The following is a 25,448-nucleotide window of genomic DNA, read 5'->3' on the forward strand; positions in this document are numbered from 1 at the left end:
TGGATTTTTAATTTCTCATGGCCGGAATGCTCCCGGCGGTGCTGCTCATGGGTCTTGTCCTTGCACAGCTGCCCCAGGAGATAGGGGGACCCAGCCTGGAGGGTGGTTTATCCTGAGCTCATTCCCATCACCTTCTTCCATGCATCTAGAAGGGTGCTGGACTACATGGTCCCACACGTGAGCCTGCGAGGTGCCTGCACTTCTGGGGTTCAGCCACCCCACACTGGTCCCGACCTGGGATGGGGGCTGAGGCTAAGTGGGATCCTCTGCCTCATGGCCAAGTCCTCAGACCTGCCTCCAGCAGACCTGCCTCCAGCGTCCATGGCCGGCCAGGATGAGGCAGACACATCCCTGTGGGGTGCGTGGTGATGGAGCCTGGCTGCCTGCGCTCTCTTGCCACAATCATGGGTGTGCTTGTGCAGGGAGCTGGTTGGAGCTGGTATGTATATGCGTGTGTGTGGCTAGGATCAGTGCATGCCCCTATGCACGGCCGAGCTCAGCGTACATGCATGTGCACGGCCGTGCTGGGCGAGTGCATGTTGCCCAAGGCCAGGAGTGGCAGGATCCTCGTGATTCTGAGCAGGGTTTGTCCTCAAGCCATCCATTTCCATCAGCTATTTCAAGCCTGAGCATTTCTCCGGCCATTAAGCTGAGTCCGTTACTCTAAGGCGCTTCAAGGACTTGCGTTCTCCTTGGACCTGCCCATGGTGAGCAAAGCTCACCCTGCAGGGTGCCCGCCGGAGACCCCTGGCAAAGAGGGGCTGGGGGCTGGTTTGTGCTGCGCAGGGGGGGCAGGACAGGTCCCTTTTGCAGGATCCTTGGGGCAGTTTGCACCAAGGGAGCCATGGGGCAGTGAAACCCCCCTTGAGCATGGCAGCCACGGGCTGTGCCTGCAAGCAGAACTTGCCATTTACTGGTTTCCTACCTATGTTGGGTGTTTTGCAAGGGCTGGGGGCATTGGCAGCGGCACGGGGGGGAAGCTGGTGGGTGGTCAAGGTCGAGGACTGCTGCAGGGCATGGGGAATTGCAGGGCTGGGCAACAGGATGGCTGCCCATCACTCAGAAGGGATGTGGGAGCAAGCAGGGCTGCAGGTAGCATTACGGGCTGGGCAGATGGGGGGGGGTTACTGCCATCTTGTCACCCCCTGCCAACATGGGGAGCTGGCAGGGACATCTCTCCAGGACAACGGGGCTGTGCAGGGGATGCTGCTGCCATGCTGGTCCTTGGGAGCTGGGAGAAGCATCAGCATCCCACAGGTGTCCAGCACTGGGGGAGCCCCTCTCCTGACCATGGGATGCAGGTGGGTACCCCCACCACAGCCAGACTCCCAACGTCCCCCAGGCCCCCTGGGTATGGCGCCAGGGCCCTGGCACCCACCCAGGCACCCACTCACCAGGAACACACTGTAAGGAGCCACAAAAAATGTTAAAATTTAATGCCTCAGCTAATGGGCTGAGCGGAGAGGAGCAGAAACCCAGAGAAAAAGGGCTGCTTTCCCATGGAAGGGAAGAGGCAAGTATGCCCAGCCCCAGGGAGCCCCTAATAGCTTCTGCCTTCCCAGCCTGCTCCACCTCACGCTTCCTGGAAGAAGGGGAGCCCTTGCCGGCCCACGGCGGTGCCTGGCTGGTGGGACCCTGCTCCCCGCCTCACTGCATCCAGCTTCATAAAAGAGGTGCCTCACAGCTCCCATCAAAGCCCGGGACCAAGAGGCTGGTCATGAGTGCTTGTTGCTCCTGGTGGATGCCCCACAGGAACCTGTGGTAGGTGATAGACCCTTCAGGGTGGGACCTTGCCCACGGGAGCCCAAGCTCCACTGTCCTCCCCCGCCACCGCCTGTACCTCTACTGGTCCCCTCCCAAAATTATGGGAGACTGAGAACGGGGAGAGGTGCAGAAGGGCAAGTCGGGACATCTTGTGGCATTGCCTGGGTTTTTTGAGGTCTAGGGAGAAAGTAGGGACAGGCTCCGAACCTTGTGTAGGTTTAAAAAAAGCCACTGCCTGAAACGAGTCCTTTTTCCCTTGCCTGTAACAAAGTGGCGTCTCTTACCAGAGCGAGTGAGCTGCCTTGGCTGCTGGCTGCTCTCCCATCCTGCTCCTCCAGGTCTGAAGCTGTTGGAAGGGGTGATTTGGACACTGGGATGAATTTTCAGGCCTCCCTTTCAAATACACATGAAACGCTGGATGTGTGAGACCTGTCTAAAGCACAGCTTTGCCTGCCCTCCCTCTGCACCTGCTTATTTGGGGACCTCCTGTCGTGTCTCAGCGCCCTGGCCCCATGGGGTTGTTTTGTCCCAGCCTAGAAGCAGCACCCCTTCAGTGGGAATTGGGAAGCCATTCCCAGCGATATAATCAGCGTGCCAAAAACACAGCACCTGACAACCCAAATAGTCCCAGATAAATCCCAACGGGGTGCGGAGCAGGGCTGGAGGGGAGGCAGGAGGACCTGGCCAGGAGCTGCAGTGGCCACCACAGCCACCCTGGCTGGGGCAGATGGTCCTGACCAGGTTACCCAGTCCAGGGACACGGGATGGTGTGGGATGACAGCCCCAGTGGATTGCCCTCCCTCCCTGGGACACCAGGCTGTGGGTGCCCGCACCAGGCACCCAGCAATGGCAGGTGGAGGAGGAAGGACACCCATCGTGGGGAGAAGCACCTTGGGAGCATACCTTCCCCACAGCAGCGGACTGTGGTGGTTTTTTAAAATTATGAACAGCTGTACTTTTCACAGGTATTTGTACTCAGGGCCTTTACCTGCTGTATTTTTTATAGCTTGCTAAATAAGCAAACTTATTGCCAAGCCACTTGTGAGATACAGGGAGTGGTTGGGGTTTGCTGCACAAAACTTTCCCTCCTGTTCCAGAGTTGCTTTATTGCACTTGTAAAATACAGTTTAACCCTTTTCATAGAGTTGTTTTACTTTAGGTGACACTGCAGTAAGATGCTTATTTATACATCTCATTCAGAATGAGTTACAGTTCAACTTGTGGCAGGAACAATACAAGGAGCTGGAAACTGATACACGGCTGGGTGCGAAGGGAAGCGTAGCCAGCTGCTGGGTTGGCCTTGGGCTCAAACTCACCCCGAAGGCAGAACCCAAACTATGCAAAACTGGTATAAAACAATTAAATGTGGTGAAAATTTGAATGTGTGATTTAATGAGCTGGAATCAAGGCTGGAGCTGTGCAGGAAGCTTTGATAAGAGGGCTTCAAATCACGTTCCAGTGCATTGCTCTGTGTGTTTACAATAAAAGTGGAGGCATAAACCATGCAGTAACAAATGATTTTCACAAATTCTGTTCCCTTGGTTTCCCAATACAGCCATTCAGCACCATGGTTTATTTTGCTTCCTTCTATTTTTTTAAAACATAAAGTTAAAAAAAAAAAAAAAAAAAAAAAGGTTGAGGGCATCTCGCATCTTGGGGCTTATTCAGGCATAGTCTGAGCCTTGCTGCCTCCCTCTTTAGGAAACAGATGGAGGAGCCCCAAATTAAAACATAAGGGTTGCAGACAGCCAGTGGTTAGGGTGACTACTAATTTTCTTTAAGAAATAGCCCTTCCAGCAATGGGCAGAGCCCCAGAAATGGAATAAAGGAGGCCCGGGGTCTGGCACTGCAGCGCTCCTGAACACACTCTTCCTTATGCTCCAGTGATGCTGGTGCCTGATGCTGGTGATATGTTGGCGGCATGATGCTGGTGGGTGATGCTGAAGGCTTGCAAAGCTCAGAGCTCACTCTCGGCCCCAAATCCTGTGCTAGAAGGTATTCCATGCCCTTGGGTTTTGCAGGGGAGATAGGGCTAGAGGAGAAAAGCTCCCTATAAGGATCCAGCAGCCTGGCAGAAGGTTTCTCTTCTTCCTTTTGGTCCCCACCAGCTTGCTCTCTGCCTGCGGCACACCAGATCCCTCCTGTCCCAGCCCATGGAGCTGGAGCCACTTCTGTTTTGGAGAGCCACAGAAGAACCCCACCCCAAACAACGCAGAGGTGGAAGGCAGAGCTTCAGGGCTTCGGAGGGAAGGTGTGCATGACCTAGCAGCTCCGTGTCCAGCAGCTGGTTTTCTCTACCAGCAATGTGCACCTCGGAGCACATGTCAACAAACAACCCTGTCGGAATAACAAATGGTGATAATAAGATTATCCTTTTAATGGTCACCATGGTAACCTGCCCTCTGCCAGCCAGCTGCAATATCTTGATGTAACCATTGCTGAGGTGGCGTCTCAAGGCAGTTCCAGCCTCAGTTAAAGACACTGGCAGGCACAGCACATCGCTTGGCTCAGCCTGGTGTTTTGGAGAGGTTGGAAGGGTTTTGGAGGTGTCAGAGGGGTTCTGGAGGTGCTGGAGTGGTTGGAGGGGTTTTGGAGAGGTTGGAGGGGTCTCGGAGGTGTTGGAGAGATAGGTGTTGGAGATGGTGCTCTGCCTTTGGGTGCATATAGTAATTCAGCAGCACGTAGCAGCAAATGGATGTGACCCTCCTGTGCAGCCAGGCAGCCTCTACTCAGCTGCAAGCTGCACATAGTCTTCTTGGTGAGTTTTTACCAGCCTGCATGGCCCAGGAACAGTGTTTCCACCCAGAGCAAAAGGCTGAGCAGGGTGAGCAGGACAAGGGGCTGTGTGGTCAGCATTCTCCTGAAAGCACGGAATAAAATCTGCCGTGCAAAAGACACAAGACTGCTCAACCATAAGCTTCTTGTTGAGCCTCGTGGTTAGTTACACCCCCCACGGAGGGTTTATTTTCTTCCCTCTTGTTTTGTTTAATCCTCTAATGTAACTGCAAGCATTTGCAATATCACCATATGGATACTGTTGCCTCTAAAGCGTATTAGCTGCTGGTTTCAGCAATACCTGTGACTGCAAATGTCACAGGAGAGTTTGGTGAACCGCAAGTATTTTCATCTGTATTAACTTCATGGGTTTGGGGCTCCAGTTGGTCCCACCTCCTTGTCTTCGTCAAGCAGCAGTTAGGGGCTGGATTTCCTTTTTGTAAATTCACCCGCTGTTCCAGATCTCTTCGTTACTGTCTTCTCACCCGACCACGTGTTAGAAAATCAAGGGCCACGAAGTAGTTAAAACTAGGGAATGGGAGGGGGTGTTGAGGCTGGGGTTGCTCCCGCCTCGCATATTTTTCGGGAGTTAGAAAGACACGAGGCCAGTAAACACAGACGGCGGCCCTGTACCTCTGCACCTCCCTTGGGAGGCGGGGGGCCGGGGGGCAGCACAGCCGTGCCTGGGGGTCGGGTCAGTGATCGCGGCCCAGGCACCGTACGCCCCCCTCACGCGCCCGGCCGCTGGCACGGGGCCGCGCTCCAGCCCCGCCTCCAGGGGGTGTGGCCAAGTGAAGACACGCCCCCTCACCCCGCCGCTTCCGGCTGGCCGGAAGGAAGTTCGCGCATGCGCAGAAGCGGCGGGGCGGGGCGCGGCGCGGCGCACCTCGGGCGCGCACCTTCCCCCCCCGTCCCCCCCCTCCCCGCCCCGCGAGGCGCCGCGCCCTTCTCCAAGATGGCGGCCGGCGGCGTGCCGCGGCGAGCTGCGCATGCGTCTTCCCCACCACCGCCTCGGCTGCGATTGGCCGCGGGGGCCCGGCGACCGCTTCCGGCGGGAGGGGGCGGGGCGGGGCCGGCGGAGCCGCCTCCCCGGTGCGCGGCAGGATGCGCCTGGCGTAGCTACCGGACGCCCCGACAGCCGCCGCGTCGAGCCCCGCCACGCTCCGCTCCCCTCCCGGCCCCGCCCGGCCCCGGCCCTCCGCCGCCCAGCGCCGCGCCCTCCCGGCCCGCGCGGGCCTGTCCTCCGGTGGCCCTTCCCAGCGCCCTGGGGCTCCCCGTCCCCGCCGGCCGGGGGAGGCCCGGGGGCTGGGAGGCGGCGGTTGCGGCGGCGGCTCTCTGGGCGGGGGGCCGCCCGCGGTGCCTGGGGCTCTGCGGCCGGCGGGGGGCTCGCTGGTGCATGGGCGGGGAGGCCCCGCCGCCGGCCGCCGCCGGCCATGACATGAGCGGAGCGCGGCGCCCTGCCTAGAGCCGCCCCGCGGGAGCCGCCGCCAGCCATGGTGAGTGCGGGCGGGGAGCGGGGCCGCCGCGGAGCCCCCCCCCCCGGCCCCGGGGAGGGGAGGTGGGGGGACCCCGCTGCGCTCCGGCGGGGCCTGCGGCCTGTCCCGGGCCCGCCGGCCCTCAGAGCCTGCCCCCGATGCGGGCAGCGGGCGGCCCGGCGCCTGCTGGGGGGAGCCGCCTGGGCAGCGGCCCGGCCGGGGGCTGCGGGCCCCGGAGGCCCCGAGGGGCCCTCGGGTGTTCGGGGAGGCCTGCGCCCCCGGAGCCGCCGGGCTGGCACGTTTTAAAAAGCCCTGAAGGCTTCCCAGGAGCGTGTGTGCCCGGAGGGTGTTGGGAAATACAGGGATTTTTCCAGTGCTAGCAGTGGGCTTGCTCTGGTCGCCTCCAGTTTAGCCTTGGAAAAGCTGCAGAAATAACCTGGATTCCCTTCTGTGCAGAGTGTAATTTAATTCTGCTGTAGATACCGGTCTTCAGCTGCTTTCCAGCAGCAATAGCAGTCATAGCTGCATGCAGTCCTACCGAGAGATGCAGAACTGAGATACGGCGTGCTTTGATTTGCACAATCTCTTTTTCTCTTGATAAGAAGCAGGAGAAGAATCTTTAATCCATCGGGTGCACGCACAGTCAGGCTTGCAGGGCTGGTAGGTGGAAATCGTTCTTCAGGGGATCATGGTATTGCTCGCTATCGCCGTACCAAGTGCTGGCAGTGATGTGCTAAGTAACAACTGCTGTTCTTATTTTTCCCTTGTTCTACCTGCAGGGAAACGTTAAATTCCCAGACTTACTGGGTTGGCAAAGGGAAGCCACAGACATGTACTTTACAGTTGATCAGTAAGTAGAGATGTGTTCAGCAGCCCCGGATCTGCTCATGGAAACTGCCTCCTCTCTCTCAGTCCCGCTGAGTGAAGGCAGTAGTTACTGATTTAGTTTACAACCACTTTCTAATTTAAATTGTCTTAAATAACGTAGGCTCAGGCCTTGCACCTCTGGTCTTCAGGAAGCTGGGATCTTGGTTTGCAGTTGTGAATTTGCTTCACCCAAGAGCCAAAATAATCACATCTGCGCGTTGTTTGATGTGCTCCTGGTACGCTGTTGCTAGTTTACTGAAACCTTGCTCTCTGTAGCTCATCTAAGTTGAATTTCATTAGTCCCTGTGAGAGGCTTTGCTGCTCCACATGGTGTCTGCTGGGGTGGGATATGGCCTCCTAAATAAATACAGTAGCAGCCTGCTACTACTGGGTCTGCGTGCATGAGGGATGTACCTACCTGCTCAGGATGGACTCCTGACTTGTCTGTCATGTGTCACAGATCTCGCTGAATTTAACTTTGGCCAAAGCTAGAGCAAAAATTCTTTAGGTGAATACCCCAGGTTGAATAAGATGAAAAAATACTGTGGTTGAATTTGGAGAAATTGGTAGACCAGTTGTATATAACAAACTGTAGATCTGCATGCGGAAAGAAGTTAGAGTTTTGTGCTTCAGGGTGTGCACCAATAATTACAAGTGACAAAAGGACTTCTTAGTTCTTCCCTTGCCTTCGTGCAGGCGTGCACATTTATCCTCCTGAGTGACATCTTTTGTTTTTTTCCTTGAACATTCGATATTTGGTTCAGCTACAAGCCAGGTACTGGCTCTGGAAGTTGAGAAGCAGTCATCGGGCTATACTGCAGAATTTACTGGTGTAACTCATCATGTGACTACTGTGCAAGATTTTCCTTATGTTCCCATTTCCTTGGAGCTTACAGATGGGCCTGTTCTGCTAGCGTACCCTCCTTCCTGGAACAGTTGGATAAGTGTGAAGATGAGATGCTGTAAGCCATACTGGGAACAAATAAAACACAATTAAACTCTGCTGTCAGAAATACAGACTTGTGGAAGCAGATTTTATTAGTTGAAGTTGAATTGGGTTGATACAGAAGGGAGTAAGCAATGAGTGCAGTAATGAGTTAAAGCTTGATTAACGGGAAGGAATGTTAAGAACAACTGTAAAGCCAGAGCTCTCAGTAAAGGCAGGAGGGGAAACTGGTGATGTGCAGCATACTCAGAAACTGCATGCGTGTCATAGAACAGGTGCCAGTTCAGTGTCCTTAGATGCAACTAATGGCTCAGAAATCTTATGCCACCCTTAGAAAGCTGGTTAGTTTCACAGGAAGCTTGAATCATTCTTTTGCTTTCTGAGGTATTTGTGAAGAGCAGCCCTGCTGCGCGTCAAGCCTTCTGCACGTTGTATGTGGTGGTGGTTATTACATGCTTGTGGCATGTCAGACGACTAATGCACATTGAGTGTCCACTAAATAGTTCTTGTACAGCATCCAATTGGAGGCTTTCTGTGAAAGGTGAGTCAGCACTGATGTCCTATCTTTATAGAGAAAGTAGGGTATTGTGAAATACAGGCTTCTCAAGTGGATTTCTGTGGAGTCATGTTAACCTCTAAACACAGAGTAACAAGCTCCAGCTTAGGCACTCAGGTGGCACTCTTAGAGTGTTTCTCTTCTTTTAATAGACCACAAAATATTAATGTTTTGTTGGTCAACTTTTAGGAATCCTTCTAGATGATTTTAGCAAACAGCTTGAAAATAAATACTGTTCGTGGAAGTAATCCTCGAGTGCATTTGTGTTTTGCATCCTAATAAGCTATGCATTTCTCTCATCACTCATTCTTTCATCTTTTTCCTGTTTCTGCTAGCGAAGATGAACCATCTCTGAAACTGTCAGATCCCAGTTGTAATCTTCTGAGCATACCAGTCACCTGGCAAGTGTGTTAGTAACTCCCATGTGAGGTTGGAAGTCAGGTGATTACCTCCTAGCAAATGTATTCTTCAATTATGTGTGATTTGTATCCTGCCAGCAACTGGAAGAACAGCTCAGGAAAGGGGACTTTTTTCAGGAAATGCTGTTGTGTTAGGTATCAGATTTAAAGGTGTCATATGAAGTCAACCCTTCAGTCAAGGAACTGCAAACAGGCTTCTCAAACATGTTGGCTTTAGTTACAAAACAAGTCCCACTTCTTTCAGCTTATCACTAGGCCTCATGAGCGTGTAGCAAAGTGGGAATCAGACAATAGAAGTAGCAGCAGCAGATCCAAAGAAGCTCCCGTCCCTGTTCTGCCTGAAGCAAATCGAGCTTGCAAAAATGGAAGTAGGCAGTGGGCGTGTGTAGCTTGAATCTAAGTTTTCTACAGCAGCATCCTAGCTTTTACCTTATAGGCCTTGTTATTACCTTCCAATTTTTTTTTAGCGGTAAGCGCTGTCATTTTCTTATGCTTGAAGCTTCCTTTGGAGACCTGCAATGGTTTAAACCTTCCATTTGCTGAGGAATAAAGTATGTCTGGATTGCAGCATATCTAGCCAGGTAATGCTGGTGAGCTGTGGATTATTTTGGCACTGTTGGTTGCCAAGGAGCTTGCTACTGAATTACCAAAATAGCTCGTGTTTATTATGTATGCCAGTGTAGCTGAGCTGGTGGCCTTAAGGCCCAGATCAGGTCTGTGGGCTGTGAACCATTCCTGCGGTTTTGGGACCACTGCCGATGGCTACTGTGCAAGGGGGCTGAGGACATCGTTGTGGCAGGAGGCAGCAGCAACTTCCTGCTTTTGCAGAAAAACCCTGCCTGGCTGTCCCATTGTGCCAGAGATGCTTAAGTCACGTTTGGGCTGCTGCCGCCCGTTCGTGAGGCAGGTGATCTATGGGACTGCGTTGCCAGAAGAAGAGATGGAGAAAAGAGGGTGAAGCTGAAGAGGGTGTGCTGTGGCGGGCAGGAAGCGCTCGCTCATAGTGAGGTGGCCTCTGCTTGCGGAAGGTTTTTGAGACCAAGAGGGAGCTGGAGCGTGTCGTCCCCTCCCCCCGGCAGTGCCTGCTCTGACACTGCCGGCTGATGTGCAGCATCAAAACTAGATGGCTGTGGTGTAGTAGACTGAAGTTCTGTCAGCTTTCTGTACGTCCCCTTAAAGTACATAGCTTAAAAATAAAAGTCAACCCTTTATAAAACCATTCGAACTCCATCTACTGAGTAGGCAAACAAGAGAATAGGAACTTCGAAGTTCTGACCTCAGCTCCAACATTGGGCTTCCTTTTTGGGCCTTCAAGTCACATCATAACTTGCTGTGCCCCTTCATTATTCCTGCTTTATTAAACCGTGAGACGGCAGCTGAGACTTGCCGCTGGTGAGCTGTCACACACATTGATTAGCTCTGCAGCAAAGCCTGTGTGGCACCGTGTGGTGTGAGGCTCTGCCCGCTGTGACCCCTGCGGCAGCACCCTCTGCCTCAGCTGGCCCTGGTGAAGCTCAGCCTGTACGGCACTGCTGGCAGTTAGGAGAAAGGGGAATCGGAATGGAGTTTGTAGCAGGGAAGCTCATCCCGAGCATGGCTGTTAAGGATGCTTCCCCCAGGATGAAAGATTTTTTTCCGACGAAAATAGCGAATTTAGCAGAATGGTTATACGCAATGCCTTTCAGGATCTATAATAATTACATGTGCCACATTTCAAAGACCTGGGTAGCCAAATGTAGGCGGTATTATCTCCAGTCGGACTAAGAGGTATTAAGGCAAAATTGTTGAGCCTCAAGGTCCACTAAACTACCTTGGAAAGCTGCTTACTGCTAGATGATGAGCATGGCAATCCGCTGATAGATGAATGTTGCTTATTGCGATTATTTTAGTAGAAAAGCATTAAAAGCTGGCATGTACTGCTACTAAGCTCATGCAGTGGGGCTCCATGCTGCGAAGAGATCGCTCAGTGTCCGGATACCTAAAAGCTCTGAGGAATTTGTGTTTGGTTATTTTAATGCATGTTATGAGGTGTTGCCATTTAGATCGGGGAGAAGGAGCTGCTGTTATTGTTACTGTATTTCTTAATGTGTGTTAGTATATGCAGAGTAGAAAAACATGCAGCTTTTATATGTGTGGGCTGATACCTGTCTGCTAGAATAATGTGTCCTAACATTATCCTTCATAAGTCAGCAGATACTTCCTGTTAGTAACTGCGTTTGTATTTGGGTCACCGCTGGTTTGGCCTTCTCTGCATCCCAGGTGTTGACACGGCAGTCTTCTGCTTTTGGAGAAATAAAATGTTTGCCAGCTTTGTTTTGTCAAAATAGAATGCTTAGAATACCATCTATAGAGGCAAAGTGCATAGCATGTGCCTGTTCTTTTGTGAAAGTGTTGTTCCAACAAAAGCGTAAATACTAAGTTTGGTAGAGGAAAGCCATTGCCTTTTTATGATTATGATGTTCAAGAAGTTGCTTACTCATCTGGGCAGCTCTTGGGGCTCATTTCTGTGGCCAGAAATGGAATGGGTCCTCTGGTGAGAGCCTCTGTCCTCTGGCAGGTTGGGAATGGGGCATCTTCTCTGAGCCTGGGCTCAGGAGCACCTATGGTTTATGGAATGTGTTTCTGTGGTGAAGCAAGTTTTTCCCGTTCTTACCTTCTCCCCATCCACGTGTCTTACTTCTTTCTTTATCCACATTTCTGTTTTCCATTTACAGTTAGGATCGGAAGCTTTCGCTCTTCTGGCAACATCACAAACTCCTTACTTTCCGCCCCCCCCCCCAATCTTCCCTGTTCCCTCACCTATGGGGATCATGCCCAGAATAAATTTATTTTATCATTTCCCAGCCATTTGAATTCATGCTGCAAATTATCTTTTATTTATTTCGGCATCTCCAAGTTTGTGGCTGGGTCTGCAAGTCTATCTGTATTTTTAGCAGTTTGACTTAATATTTTATTACAGCTTTAATTGCAGCATGAATTTCTTCCCAGGAGGGATTGTCGTGATTCCTTTTTGTCCCCTCTTTTGAGAAAGGAGCATACTCATCTGTTTTGTATACTGGCTTGTCAGGATGCCAAAGTCAGCATTGAACGCAGGGGCTGCAGCCTTCCAGAAGAGAAGAGTGAGGGTTTTTTTCCATACAGGAGAGGGTTTTGTCAGAAAAATCTGTGTTGTGCTTGGTTGATTCTCTCCTGCTGCAGTGGGTAAAAACAGAACAGATTGCTTCTGAGTAGCAATACTCCCTAGTCCTTTTCTTTGGGATTAAGGGCAGGTTTTTTTCTCTGAAGTTTTGCTTGGTGGTGTTTTGGGTTGTTTTCCCCTTGGAGTAATAGCTGGTGTCTAAGAACAGTGTGTTTAAAGTCAAGGTCTGGAAGGGATACAGTAATGACAGCTATGCTGTAGTGGTTAGATTTGTTGTTCCCCATATCGTTACCCTGTTCCTTCGCTTATGGGTGATAAGACTGAATTTTCTGCAATTCCTTGGCTTTCTTTTTGCAACTGTTAAAGAAAAAAAAAAAAAGGGATGACGATGTGATCTGTGGCCTGTAATCTCTGATGTGCAACCATGAGGTGCTCGGGAGCAAATCTGTTTCTGCTTCCACCATGGCTGAGGGCTGCACCAGCAGCTCCTCTGATCCCACCAGCAACCCAGGAGAAGCAGTGTTTTGTGATGGGGAGAGGTGAAGGAGGAAAAGGCTGCTTTGCAGCAGTTTCAGCGGCTTTTTCTTGTTTCCTGCTGGCACTTGATGAGGCGGGCCAGGTCATGTTGACCAAAGTCTAGTTATGCTTCAGCCTGTCAGAGCTCCCCAGTCCTGGGGCAGATAGCCCTGTGTCCGCCTGTCGGAGCCCCCCGGTCCCAAGATGGATAGGATAGCCCTGTGTCCACCCATTGGAGCCCCCCACCCCAGTCCCAGGGCAGATAGCCCTGCAACCATCCCTGGAGGCTGCACACGATGTTGCCCCAGAGCTGCAGGAGATGCAGGAGTGAGAGGCAGGCTGCTGTTGTGAAATACCCCCAAGTGCAGAAGCATTGCAGATATCAACATCTTGTTTTTAAGTGGACTAGATGTTCTTCCTGCATGTGCTGTCCTTTGGAAACATTTAAAATGGGGGGGGGGGGGGGGGGGGGGGAAGTCTAGCTGAGTTATTCCCATGGTGTTATCCATGATAGTTTCATTATACAGTCTTAAGTGCCCAACACAAGTTTTAATGCTCTTGCCAGGAATTAAATTTGCAATATTGCAGGTGTGTTTTTTTTCCCACCCACCCCCCTCTTTTGACAAGGAGTGAGGGTCATGTATCTTATTTTTGTGTAGTGTGATCATACGTCCTTGGCAATCAGGTCCAGCTGGTGTAATACATTGCGTAAGGTATAATCCTTCTCCCAAGTTTACGATAAACCTTGCACTGATGTCACATTGCATAGTCTGGTGTTGGGAGTTTTTCTGCAAGGTAATAGACTTAATCCTGCCAGGCAGAAGTGGGTGTCGGAGAACTACCTGGAAAATGAGCAGCTGGGATGTGTCAGTGCAGTTAAAAATTCAGCAGGTTCAAAGATCTGTAGATGGAGCTGCATCTGAAGTGCCACTTTAAGAAATATGCTGAATAATTGTTTTCTTTTTACATTTGCTTTCTTTTTTGCTTGTCCTGGCGCTTTCCATTTCCCACTTTGCATATGTACATACTTTCAGAGACTCCTTAAGGTAGGATTGCAAACAACTGCAATTCAGAGTGTTTGTCTAGGTATTGTGAGTTGTCTGTAGGTTGAGCAGCTTATATGTGGCTTTGCAGACGGTAAAGCATTTGAGAAGTGTTTCTAAAAATCTGTTAATGCATCTTGGAAGGCTTGGTGCTGATATGCAAGCATGCCAGGTTTATGACTCCTATGCTTAGCATCTTTTTTTCTAGTCTCTTTGGTCAAAGCAGCTGCCACATTTGGACAAGTGCTTAAGAGCAAGCTTTTTAGCATTTTTAAGTATCATATATCCATCTGTAAGAGCCAGAATAGTGTTCTTTGTAGGAAGACTGTTGAAATTTGTATAGGTGTGTTTTTTAAAAGTCTTCAACTAGAAAGGCCATACTTTGTACCTTTCATAAGTTCATTTTATGTGCTGCTGCTTGTCTGTTGTTCTGGACCATTTGAGTAAGAAGTTGCAAGCATTTTTCTTAACACGTTTTTATTTCTATGGATGATTTTTATAAGGACTTTTTTATTCCCTCCACAAATACCCTCCCCCACCCAACATACTTATGCTTAAAATAGTATGGCTGTGGGATCTTTCTGACCTGCCTTTTTACAACTTGGGTTACTTCACCTAAAACAGCAGGGGAAGTGTTACCTCAAAATCAGTTAAGTTGCATGTGTTTGTTTGGGCCAGCCCTGTGGTTCTGTTTGTGCAAGCCTAGATTTGCTTATGCAGAGAAAAGGGAAGTGATTTGTGACTTGTGACTGTGGTCCTGGCACTCATGCACGAGCATCGCCGCATAGGAAAGGATGGGATCTCCCTCGAGGTGTGGCAGGCTCGATGGAAGCTTGGGAACCCAGCAAAGGGAGCGTGTGAGGGGAGAAGACAGACCCAAACACTGAGATTGCAAAACTGTTGCCTTTAGAGATGCAAGCTTCTAGACTTCACTGGAAGACTCTGAGTTATTTCTGTACTCTGGGAGAGAACCATAGTCACCTTGCAGTGTTTCAGCATCTGTGAAGTGACATGTGGCTAGCTGACTGCCCTCAGCAGATGACCAACCTTGTGGGGTGTCCATCTGAAGACCCTACTGTGACTTTATGGCTTGGTTTTTTCTCATTATACCTAAACAGAAAATTTGTTATCGGTGATGGCAGTGGCTGAGAACTGTCTGAACAGAGTGTCTACTGAGGAAAGTCTAACAACTGTAGCCAAATTGTCAAATTTAAGTCCTAAGTCCAAAAAGTGCCACCTGTACCCACCTGGGACCCCTGTGCTAGGGTGATACGCAGTTGGTATGGTGCAGAATATTGATCTCAAGTAGTCTGCTTTGGATACTTCTGCACTTCTCATCTGCATATCATTATTTTAGCAACTACTTGTTTGGGGAAATAATGTGTTGCTAAGTCTTTTCCAGCAGCTGAACTGCAGTAAATCGATTGGCAAGTCAGGAGTGCATGGCCAGCCCACCTTCCCCTGGCAGCGGGGGCCCGCAAATTGCTCTTGTGCTTGCCCTCAGCAAGAGTGTGGCTTGTAACGGCACTGTGTCTAAATCTTACCTTGCTTATGACAGCTTGCGATGATTATTTTATGCCTTTGGTGGGTTTCTAAGAGCTTCTAGGTGTTGAATTTTAATGCTTTATGCATTCTGTGTTTCCATCTAATGAACATCTTTTCTGAACAGCAAAGCAAGCAAAGCAAAATGCTTGGTGAAGGACATGCTGGCTACTGGACCTGATGGTGTCGATTCAGAGTTACCGGTTTAGAAAGAATCAGACCTGGACATTTGAGCCTGTTAGTCAGAGTTCAGCCTTAAAACCTGAAGCCTGGTTAACTGAACCTGCCTGTACAAGAAGATTTAAGAAATAAGATCCCTTAAGTATTCAAAAAGGTGCCTGATTACTTGTATAGCAGGCAGTGTTTACAGGTAAGATGATCTCTTTATCCTGTTTGAGAAATCAGATTACCACTTCTGGCTCTCAATAGCCTGTTCCACACATCAGTGTTCAGCCTGTGGTCGTTTTGGGGCCTTAGCTGATATTTAAGTAAAATGCATTGATTCCTGAAGCGCAGTCTGGGGTTTCTGAAGTGATGGGTTGTACAGGCAGAAGGGCCTTGAGCACCTCTGGTGCTGGATGTCGGCTTTGTTGCAGCCAGGAGATCGAGGGTAGCATGAAGCCTTTATTCCTCCCGCAGATTGCCTTGAGGTAGAACAATAAGTCATTTCTTTTATGGTAGTTTTTTTGCTGAAATTGTGGTACAACAGAAATGAGTTTACAAAATCTCATCTCATTAGTGAGCTGCCAAAGCTGTGACCCTTGAATCGAATGAACCAGATAAGTGGGATGTATTCTGCAGCCAGGAGGTCTCTTGAAATGGCACCAGGAGCCTGAACTGTTCTCAAAGCACAGAGTGAAGCTGTCTAGTTTCGGTTCATTAAACCACAAAAACATCTCTGAAATGCAACGAGGAAACCAAGAATAAAGACTGAGCCTTGTCGTCTTGATACCATCAGCAGTGTGCTGCCAGGGAGCACGTATGGTGCAGGGTCTGTGTGCTGTCTCCCAGTTTAAGGTCTCTGCGTGAGTTACGCTGATAAGGAGACACTGGGAATGTGTGAAGCCCCGGACTTGTAAAATCATTAGTTGGAAATGATTAAATATAGTAGGTAACACCGCCTTTGAGCTGCAGAACTCTGCCTCTCAATAGTATGCGTTCATCCTTTCTAGAGGATGTGCTGGGTTTTGTACAAGTTCTTAAAAAACACTTCATAATTCTACTTCTATTGCTAAAAGTAATAATGCACTTCTTTCTTGAACTTGGTTGCATCGAGTGACCCAAGGCTGTTCCAAAGGTTCACTGAAGTGGTGATAATATCTGTGCTTTGCAGGTAGCTGCCAAAAAAAAAAAAAAGGCCTTTGTGACCTTCACAAGCAGACTTAGAGTGACCACAGTCTTTCTGAGAGTGTAGTTACTAATTTATGTGTTCATTATCATATTATGTTAGGGCTTGGGCAGGAAGGGGCTCTGAAAGACACCCTGGTAATTCTTAAATGAGTAAATTAGTACCTTAGCACATATGCATGTTGGTTAGGTATGTGTACTATTAAATTAGTCTCGATTGAGTTTCCTTAAAAATTATCTACAACAGTAAACCCAAAAAATTATAATTATAGAAGGAAGAAAATTCAGCAGCTAAAGTGTGGTGGTTTGTATTTGTCTGTGTATAACTGTACTGTTAAATAACTGTGCAAAATTGGAAGCAGAAGGCTCCCAGGTGGAAGAAGATGGGACAGTGTAACTTAGCAGAGGCAGGGTGATGATGAGTTATTTTATACTAGCAGCTGCCATTGTGTTGTGTGTGTGATTTTTCTTTTTTCTTAACCATATTCACTGGCTTGTTGGTGGCATTATAGCAATTCCTGCTGGGAATGCTGCAAGCAGGTTTCACACTGCTCTCCTGCAGTCCCTCCTCTCCTGGAAGAGTTGCTCATTACGAGCACAAGCTGGTAGATGTAGCTGATACTCACTTTAGCAGAGCTGCATAAGATGTGGTAAGATCCAAATCTCGATAAGCAAGAGGAGGCTGAATTGTGCTGGGCGGTGTGTCTTGTACTGGTGATGGTAGGAGACATGGTGGGTAGGAAGGGGACATAGATGCAGGCTCAAAAAAAATTAGGAAGCCAGGGCTGTGCTGGGAAGCGATCTGCATTTGCTATCAATATCTGGTGTAGGGAGGCTTTATGGGCTGGTAGGTGTTAGATGCAGTGTGAAAAGTGCTTCAGCAGTGCAGGTATTGAAGGCAAGGATGGAACAAGAGTGGGTGTCTGAATTAAATACACGATGGGGTGCAGAGGGGTGGTGAGTAACAGTTCCTGAACAGAAAGACATCCCGTCCTCTTTAAATATAGAGATGCTGAAGGGGGTTTAGATCGGCGGTGAGGGCTTCTGGGGTTCAGCAGTGCAAGTGTTTCTCCTGCTTGCCACTGAAGGAGGTGTTAAGGTTCAGCTTGTGTGGTGTAAAATCCATGCTTCCACATCAAAGGAAGGCGTTCCAGTGCTGCCTGGGGGATGGCTGAAGTCACTTTTGTAATGTTGCAACTGCAGTTAACATCTTATTAGAAAAAGCTTTGTAGAGGAATCACCTTGATTTTTGTCTTGGAGTGATAACCATTTCCAAACACATTTAAAAAAAAAAAAATAAACAGGCCTAACCCTCCTTGTAATTTGTCATCTGCCTGAGTTGCCATATTTAGAGAATCGTCTCTTGTGATCGATATTCTACCGAGCTGTTAATAGCAAACACTAAAAGGTTAACAGCTTGTGTTTTTATGGCAAAGCATTAGTGAAAAGCTTTCCTCTAAAAGAAACAATTGCTTTGGAGAATGTAAAATGAATTAAAAAGATAGGAAGTGAACTCTAAATGAAAGCACTTCAGGAGAAAATTGAAATAGCTTTATAAAGTGCTTTCATATCTTCTAAAATGATCAGGTATTTGAAGGGGTGGGTGGGGTTGTCTCTAGTTATATGCAAACTAAAATCAGTGTTGTATCTTCTATTAAATATGCAGTGTCTGAATTGCAATCCAAAATTCATTCCTCTGTTCTTTGTCAGAGTAGGACAGGTAGCTTGTTCTACCTGAATGCTTTAGTCTGCAGGCTAAACTGAACTTGTTACGGAGTCCTGGTTTAAGCAGCAAGGTACAAAGGTTTCGCTTCTCTAGAGCTTTATTGAGGTGCGGTGAACTGGAGTTTGAACAGCCTAAAATGCAGTAAGCTGGCAGCTACTAAACTATTTTTCTCATTAATCAAGAGAAATCTGTTAATGGCTCATACATCTTAAAATGTAATTGAATGGTAGCCCTGAAATCAGCTGGCACATCCAGGTTTTATAGATCCTTCTTTTGTACTTTGGATGGAGAATGTCTTTGGATGTGCAAGTTCTTGGTAGCAGATCTCATAATTTCTATCAAAATAGGAAGTTGTAGTCTCAGCTGTGAATCTGTTGTCTTTCTGGTTGTGTGAGGAGGGTGTTAAAAGTTGAACCTCATACATAAATGGTATGAGTAAGCAGCTACACAGCTCAGGTTTGGTAACTGTAGTGAAACACCTTTAGCAAACTTAGAGGCAAAAATGGATATGGTAAGGATTGAAAGGGGTGCTCTCCCACCCTGATCCATATCAAGTCATGCTCAGATCAGGTGGGGCAGTTCCAGGGACAGCAGACATGCGACAGACCTGACCCTTGCCCGGTCCCTGCAGCACAAACTCAGCATAGCACAGCTGCAGTTAACAGCACCTATTTTGGGGAGAATGGGCTGTGAGATGCTATCCTGGAAACAACTTCTAGGTGCAAGGATGGGTGTCCTGCTGGAACACAAGAATTTGTAGCTGCTGGTGCACTAGCATTTAGACCCACTACTTTCATGTGTCACTAACTTCTTCACCTAACTGAGCTGTGACCGAGGACATCGTCTGTGGCTGGAGGATCTGCTGAATCTGGCAACTATAATCCTCCCTGCGGGTCAGAGCTCACTGCAAGCAGCATTCATAGAATTCAGTATATATTTCTCAAATGGTTGACAGAAGAGAGCAAATGGTATTTCCCAGTGGTTCGGTCCCACCCTGGGAGAGGCACTGGGGTGGGGGTGGAGGGGGTCAGATTTTACAACTTGTGAAAGCGGTGGGAAGTATTCCTATTTTAATAGTTGAGTATTTTGTAATGCCTTATGAGGGTGAGGCAAACTGCTCTTACCCAGAAAGCATGTAGTAAATTCTAGTAGCGATGGTCCAGACTTCACGACTTTCCTTGCAAACCTTTAAAAATCTATGGATGACCCAAATGGTTGAATTTCAGACCAGTCAGAAATGGAACGGAGCGCTGCTGGGTCTGCCTGCCCATGGGGTTTGGTCTTGTCCTGACTCTGCAGTCCTTAATGCGGCTGCGTTGCTGCTTGGGATCCGGATTAGTTGGCGTTCCTCTTGGCTGACGATACTTCCCTGTTCTTTTCTTCAATGCAGAGTAAACACTGAGCCCTGGAAGAAGAAAGCACATTGCATGTTAATGTGAGCAATAATACTGAGGTGCAGCTGGAAATAGTACAGCCAGGTACAGCCGCAGGTCCTACGAACAGCTCTACTTTTATTAGTCTCACTAGATAATCTACTTTCTGGTGTGTCTGGATATAGGTACAGTAAATTTCCTCTGCGGCTCTCCAACAGCATGTGCCCTCTTTATCTCACTGACCTAGTTATCGGAGCCTTTGCTCGAGAGGTGGGTGATTGCTGCATGCTCCAGGAACGGTTAACTTGAGGAATACCCAAGGGCATTAGCAAATGCAGAACGATGCTATCCACCTGTTGAAGTCCTGCCGGTAGCTAGGATGGGGGGCACTTGGCGTGGCCGTTGGAGAGCACCTAGGGGAGGACCTGGGAGAGGCTTTCCAGAGCCCGTTGTGGGCTGGGCTTTAATTACTTCAGACAGTTTGTGCTGCTCCACCTTTCTTCGGTCAAACCTCCAGAATAGCTGGGAGAAGTCAAATAGGAGAAGAAAACAATCTGGGAGGTCATGCTGTTTCGTGCTGCCCAGGTTGGCCTTGGATTCTGGCCAGCCTGGGCTTTTTATGCCAATGTAAAATGCTTGTGTTGTGCTCTGGTTTCTTTTTTGCTTTTGACGTGTTCAACGTTGTGATGGTCATGGTTTTATATAAAAGATTAAGCGTGTTCCTAGGAGAAGGCTCTGTCATCTTCAAAGCCAAGGTAGTCTGAAGTCAGCGGAGGATGTGTCAGATGCTCAAGATTTATGAGAACTCTGCAATTTATTTCCAAATGTAGGAAATAAATCTTGAATCTTGGAAAAGAATTAACTACTCTTCCTAAAGAAGTATTGAATTAACTATTCCAAAATGATTGAACCCTGCCATTCCTGCGTGAAGACCTAACACTCCTCTGTGAACTGAGGTGATCTTGGTCTTGGCTGGTGGAGGGGTGGAGTGGAAGAGCAGTGCTTCTGGCACAGGAATCTGCAACAAATTGATCTGCCCAACATTTGGAAACCCCTCTTTGGGGCTTTAGCATTAGAAACTGCTGGTGAGACTTCCTCAGTGTTGAGCAGCAGAGAAAGTAAACTGCATGTAAACATGAAAAAGTTGGATATGTTGGTCTGGATCTAGTTGGAGGAACTTGCAACAATATGCGATGTCCCAGAAAGAAACGCATAGAAATGGCAGTGTGGCTATATCCAAATGTCATTAAAGACTCCACTTAATCAATTATTATTTTTTTTGAGTGAGGCTTTTATCTATAGTGTTGCTGTTATCTGGGAAATGGTGACTGGCAGGAGGAGACTGTTCGGTGGCTGAAGGGCCGCTGGCTTCAAGGGGAAGTTTACAGTGCGAAGGACTGTTTGCAGAAACCATGTATAAATGGATTAAAGCGGTCATAATGGGTGCTTGATCTTGCTTAAGCTGTCAAAGTGGCTTTGATTTGATTGTAGGTTATTTTAAGCCAATTTCCCACTAACAATGTTTCTGCTAAAATAGTCCTTGCTTTCTAGAGCAGGTCTTTAAAAAGAAAAAAAAAAGTAAAAAAGGGAGGAAGGAAGAGGAAAGGGTGGATGAAATTCAATATTCCTTTGTAACTGAAAATGCTCCTACAGAGCATCCATTTCCAGTTGTTTGCAGAGCAGAGCTGAACTGGTATTCCCATGCTGTTGTGTTGAGTTTTCAGTTCTCCCGGGGATTAATCCAATCCTGGGCTGTTTGGGGAGGGTCTCCTGCTGCTTAGCCCTATGGTGGTCCTTGGGGAGACAGCTGTAGGTGGAAATGGGAACTAGCAGAAGCCCGTAGTGTTTCTGCAAATTGTCTCACTTGTTTACGTCTTTGCAGAAGATTGCCAGGCATGGTTTTGTTTCTGCTTTTATTTTCTTGACTCAGAACTTTCAGTTTTCTTTAATGGTTTACTTTGTTTCTGTACAGAGGAAGGTCGGGGCTTGAATCTTGATGCATTTATTATTGATAGCATGCATTGAAAACATTAGAAGAATGACTAATGGTACGGTCTGTGTTGTAGCAGTAGTGTTTTCTAAGGCTATCCATTATCAGGCTTAGACTGAAAGGGAAGTGTGGTGAGAGGCTGAGCTGGATGGTGAGCTGTTACTAGAATAAAATCATCCCACCCCCAGAGTCCTGCAAAACTATAGTGACCTTGCAACAACTGGATACTAATCGTGACAACTTTTTTTAGGACTTAAAAATACTGAGCTATAACGGATAAATTCCAATAATAAAAGCTAAATTTGGGGATGTGATTTTTGTTTTTCTTGACTCAAATTGCTGAATACTTGTGTATTGCTTTTCAAAGTGCTGGAAATGCCCTAATCCTTCAAGCTGCTACTTCCTGAGCACTGTTGGTATTGCAGGTGGCAGCACTGCACAGTGTGGCACCAAGGCAAAGGTATCAGGAGTCCTCTCCAAGTTTGTGTTCCCCGTGCTATCGCTGTATTTATTATCTAAGCATTTGAAAGCATCTTCACTTGAACTTGCTGTCTTTAAGAATTATTTTACAAGGATGAGCTGACTTAAAATTACTAAATGCTGCCAAAAAAAAAAAGGAAGCTTCTTGTATTGTTTTCATCAGTTATTGCAGCTGAGCAAATGGTCCTTCATGTCCAAAGCTTTCACTTGCAGTGGACAAATCTTGTTGCTACTTGACACCAATGAGCAGTTTAAATTGCAGATTATTTCACCTTGCACCTGGGCTTCATGCTCTTGTTGTTTTTTTAGGTGACATGAACTGTATGGGCATCCTGTGTGCAAGTCAGAGCAGAAATTAGTTTTAACTTTTTCCTTTAAATGTCATTCCCAGGCATCTGAAGAGGCCTCGCTACGGGCTTTGGAGAGCCTAATGACAGAGTTTTTCCACAATTGCACAACAAATGAGCGGAAACGCGAGATAGGTGAGTTCATGCCACCTCTAAAGGCTGGTCCCCTTTGCTGTCTGCCCTTTGCTTTCTGCTGCCTGCAGACCTCGGCAGAGGTGACTCGGGTATGTTAAATATAGCAGATGAAAGTGCTCTGTCTGATACCAAACTGCACCTTAGTCTCTTCTGCTTATGTATGAATTTGAAGTAAAGACTTATATAGTTTGGGTTTCCCATGGCAGGTCCTGTGGATAATTAATATGTAGGTAACTGTCTACTGCTGTGAGCACAGAGATGTGGGGGTTTTTTCGTCAAAGGTAGAAAGTTGGTTAGGGTAGGAGAAGGGTGTTACGTTTTTCTCTGTCTGTACATGGTTGAATTACATGTCGTGGAAAACATCTACTGCCTAGAGATGGAGCATGGACTTCAAATGTCTTCAGCATTAAGCATGGAAAGCGGAAGACTGTCCCAGTTAATATGAAATTACACATAGGAATAAACAGTGAGGTTTCATTTTGGCTGGTGTTATTGAATATGTCCTTCTGAAAGCCAGCAGAGATCTTACAGGTGCTCTAGATTAGCTTCTTGTATCTGTGGTTAATGGCTGTAAATAGACAGTTTGATTTTTATTCTCAAACTTCTGACATTTCTAACTTGAGTGCCAAAAGTATGATCAGCATGAAAGACTTTGCCCAGAAATCTGGTAAAATAAAGAATAAACTACTAGACAGGTTTATTCTTTTTTCCTATTGTGGAGGTCTACTGTGGAAAAGTAAGCCTTCCGTATCCCCCATGTTCCTGCTTAAGTTGCAGGAAAGAAACCAATTGATTAAGGCTTAAATTTGATCAGCCGGTAAAGCAGCCCTTGCAGCTTTTCCTTTTGCCATGTTTGCTTTGTAGTCACTCAATGGGAGATGGCCAAATCCTGTACCTGAGTGTTCAGAGAGGTTTTTGATATGCTGACCTACAACAAGCTTCGTGGCTCTTGGAGCAATTACATTAAACCAGGGGTGTTTTTATAATGCTCTGTGTCATCTGAAGTCCTCCTAGTCTTTCACGGTGACCTGGTATCCCAACATTTGGCTTTTATAGATAAAATGGTGATGCTTGTAATGTAACTTTTGTGTGATTTGTTTTAATATTCAGCTATTAGTCTGTTATATTTATCTCAGATTGGTATTCTAAAATGACATACCTTTTTTTTATTAAATCTTATTGTTAGCTTTTGATACTTCGGAGTGTGATTTTATTTTTTTTATCTCCTCCAGGTTGAGTCATTCCCTGAACGTGGGGCTGCTTCCATATTCAGTGTGTCATTGTGTCTTATTGTGCTAGCAGTACACATTGGTAGGGAATTGTTTGCACCTTAAGAATTTAAATGTAATTTTTTAATACTTTATTTTTTCAGAGGAGCTTTTAAATAACTTTGCCCAGCAGATAGGAGCCTGGAGATTCTGCCTCTATTTCCTGTCAAGTACAAGAAACGACTATGTAATGATGTACAGTTTGACTGTGTTTGAGGTAAGATGTGTACTGTTGCCTGCTTAGTGCATTTTGTCTGGTGCATTTATATGGCAATCGATTTTATTTGAAAATGTTTGTCTAAAATGGCAGTCCTAGTACGTACAGTGATAAAGGATGCTTTTATTGCTCTCTCCTAGAGAGGTTGCTTAATGGTAGGCTAAGAGTGGGAGAATATGAATCTTTGTGCACAAATTGAAGAATTAATTTCCTGGCATCTCTAAGTAGAAATTACCTACAGTTTCAGGGGCTGCTTGAGTTTTCTGCACAATGCTTTTAAGAGTGATACTGCTTTTATACTCTTTTTATGGTCAGAAATAAGTGCATGGTTACCTGGTACTAGCTACTGCAGACTTCAGCGCTAAGAGGGAAAACAAAGTTGCTTTTATTTTTCTGACATCTTGTAGTTGTGGTTGATGCTCTTGAACTACATCCTGCAAGCTTATGTGCAAGTAAGAAGTAAGGTCTCTTCTAGAAGACCACAACTCACTCTTTGCCTATTTATAAAAGAACAAAGTTATGGTTAAAAACCTAAATATTGATTTGTATGTCCACTGGAAGAAACAAAAGTGTTCTGTGAACAGCTCTGTTCTATCATCTGATTTCTTGGTGACCAGTGCAGTGTCTTTCCCTAACAATATTCTGGGATTTGGTCCATGTCACACCTCATCCTGGTCTGTTTGGCCTCTGCACTGTGTTCTTGGCTGGATTGGCAGTCTGAGCTGCACCCCTAAATGAGAGGGGTTTCACAGCCTTTGCTGTGGGCCACTTTTTAGATAGAGCATACAACTCTGTTCTTAAAAGTTGTGTTGTTTTGACTTGACAACATTATGATTATTCATCATGTTGTTGTTGACCTTTTAATTTCATTTATCTGGGGTTGCACAGGGAGTCTGGACCTCGTCTGCAAACTGAATCTGGTTTGCCTTCTCGAAAAGGGCTAAGCTTGGCAAATGGCATGGGAGTTGTTCCCTGCTCTGGGGATGGATCTCATGCAGCAGCAGCCTGCAAAAATTAAAAACTATTAAACTGATTTTCATGAAGAGGAAAACATGTTTGATTACTGAGCCTCTGCTTCTCTGGAGGGAGACTGGGGGGAAAGTAATACTGAACAAATAATTGTGCCCAGAACTAAGCAGAATAAAGAAATCACTGTACAAGTATAAAGTGAGGGACCTGAGTCCACAGCTCAGCTGAGAGATTAGGATCTCTCCATGGAGGAGCTTGAATTTCCCAAGTTAACTACTGTAGTGCTGCGTATTCCATGGGTCCTCATAGCTGCAGTCTGCAACTTCATCAGTCTTCAGCTGTCAGAGAGCACTGAATGTCAGTAAAATGTGTGTATAAACACAAGGATCAGTCACAAAACTTCCTGAGAATGTTGTGTTTTCTAGAATGTCTAGGAAGTTAATAGTGGATCTGGAATAAAGATCCTCATGGCCCCCTTCCAGATGAACCATTTTCACTTTTTGCTTTTGGAAAAGAGAGCATCTTCCCCAAAACACTTCACAGGTGAAGGCTGC

The 25,448-nt window shown here is 47.3% G+C and overlaps 1 protein-coding gene across 4 annotated transcripts in view; it reads left to right on the forward strand.

Moving 5' to 3' along the window:
- The first annotated feature begins 5,668 nt into the window (after nucleotides 1–5,668).
- Nucleotides 5,669–25,448, forward strand: part of XPO6 (exportin 6) — a 55,873-nt gene continuing 36,093 nt past the window's right edge. For all 4 annotated transcript variants that reach the window (XM_056334614.1, XM_056334615.1, XM_056334617.1 and 1 more), the window contains exons 1-3: nucleotides 5,669–6,035; nucleotides 22,350–22,440; nucleotides 23,813–23,925. In XM_056334614.1, coding sequence (XP_056190589.1) covers nucleotides 6,033–6,035; nucleotides 22,350–22,440; nucleotides 23,813–23,925 — 207 coding nt within the window. In that variant the 5' untranslated portion in view covers nucleotides 5,669–6,032. The remainder of the gene's footprint in view (nucleotides 6,036–22,349; nucleotides 22,441–23,812; nucleotides 23,926–25,448) is intronic.

Source organism: Falco biarmicus, chromosome 4, assembly GCF_023638135.1.
Source record: "Falco biarmicus isolate bFalBia1 chromosome 4, bFalBia1.pri, whole genome shotgun sequence".
Lineage (NCBI taxonomy): Eukaryota > Metazoa > Chordata > Aves > Falconiformes > Falconidae > Falco > Falco biarmicus.